The following is a 1,702-nucleotide window of genomic DNA, read 5'->3' as shown; positions in this document are numbered from 1 at the left end:
GAGCCTGTTTTGAGACATGTGTTAAGAGTTCTGTTGCTTGGAATGAATTTTGCAGCTGATGTGAACTGTTTAGATCAGGTGACTGTTGGTAGTGCAGACTGTAGTTAGAGTTTTGCACGTGTACCTTGCACACTATAAATTGCACTCGTTTCGCAACCAAAAAAAACTAAGAGGAAAGTTAACAGACAGATCTGCTTTACCTGGAACATGAGTGGTGTGGTGGCAGAAGAGAAGTTGAGATTCTTCCCCATGTGGGTCTCAGGATCGTACTTTGACATGTAGCCCTTGATGATAACAGTCTTAGCTGTTCCTTGCTCTCCAATCAGCAAAACAGCCTAGGGGAAATGTAAACTTTTTGTCAGGGTAAAGTTTCATGTAAGACAAATCCCTACAGTGCATGCAGTTAATATAATTTCTATGTAATGTAATATAAGCCTGGCTCCGCCTTCCTACGTACTTCCGCTCAAATGAAATGTACGCGAGTCTGGTGGGACCAGGCTAATGTGATATGGCAACACAGTTAATTATTCTGTTGAACTTGAGATTTTAACTGTTGACAGAAACTAAATTTGTCGTGTCCTCCAATTTTACTGAGCACCTTCCAACCATTGAAAAACTAAATCTAAATCTATCATGGCTGTTGCATAACAAAGGACATTTGTCCTCCAAAGTCTAAACGACCCCTCAAGAAAGCAAATGAGACAGAGAGCGAAATTAAAAAAAAAAAATTTACTTTTTTGTTTTCTATTTATTTAGAAACACTTATCAAGCAATTGATATCACGGACCTTAGTCACAGCTTAACATAATGAAAAATGAAATGATTTTTTTCAAGCATTATATTTTTCTTTAAGTTGTAGATCCATGGGCCTCTGGAAAAAAGTAGGTTTATCAGTAAATGGAATCAGGAGCTTCCAAAGTAAAATATCACCCCCACACAAACCACCTTTTCACAAACACCCCAACATACAGTCATAAATGAAATTATTGGCACCCCTGGAACTTTTCCAGAAAATGCACACTTTCTCCAAGAAAAGTGTTGCAATGACAAATGCGTTGGTATACACATGTTTATTACCTTTAAGTGCTTTGGAACAGCACAAAAAAGCAGAAGAAAAAAGGCAAATTTGACACAATTTTACACAAAACTCAAAAATTAGGTCGGACAAAATTGTTGGCACCCTCAACTTAATATTTGGTTGCACACCCTTTGGAGAAAATAACTGAAACCAATCGCTTCCTTTAACCATCAACAAGCTTCCTACACCTCTCAACTGGAATTTTGGACCACTCTTCTTTTGAAAACTACTCCAGGTCTCTCAGATTTGAAGGGTACCTTCTCGCAACAGCAATTTTGATTTAGAGCCGGACTCATTGATGGCCACTTCAGAATTCTCCAGCGCTTTGTCTCCAACCATTTCTGGGTGCTTTTTAACCCTTGTGTTGTCCTCGGGTCAAATTTGACCGGTTTCCAAAAACTTTCTATATCAGAAAAGAACGTTGAAAAAAGTGACAAATGTTGAAAAAAAAGAAAAAACTACAAAAAAGCAGGAAAAAAAGAATTGAGAAAAGTGTAGAAAAAGAACAACAAAATGTTGAAATTTCAACCCAGAAAAACGCAAAGTTGCAGGTTGACGGGAAGACAACACAAGGGTTAAGGTATGTTTTGGGTCATTGTCCTGCTGAAACACCCATGACCTCTG

At 38.1% G+C, this 1,702-nt stretch overlaps 1 protein-coding gene across 2 annotated transcripts in view; it reads right to left on the bottom strand.

Moving 5' to 3' along the window:
* Positions 1 to 1,702, bottom strand: part of dnah5 (dynein, axonemal, heavy chain 5) — a 120,223-nt gene that overhangs the window by 67,630 nt on the left and 50,891 nt on the right. For both annotated transcript variants that reach the window (XM_032517722.1, XM_032517723.1), the window contains one exon: positions 201 to 335. In XM_032517722.1, the coding sequence (XP_032373613.1) occupies positions 201 to 335 (135 nt within the window). The remainder of the gene's footprint in view (positions 1 to 200; positions 336 to 1,702) is intronic.

Source organism: Etheostoma spectabile, chromosome 6, assembly GCF_008692095.1.
Source record: "Etheostoma spectabile isolate EspeVRDwgs_2016 chromosome 6, UIUC_Espe_1.0, whole genome shotgun sequence".
Classification (NCBI taxonomy): Eukaryota; Metazoa; Chordata; class Actinopteri; order Perciformes; family Percidae; genus Etheostoma; species Etheostoma spectabile.
The sequence above is the reverse complement of the archived record's forward strand: the minus strand, read 5'-3'. Positions and strand labels throughout refer to the sequence as shown.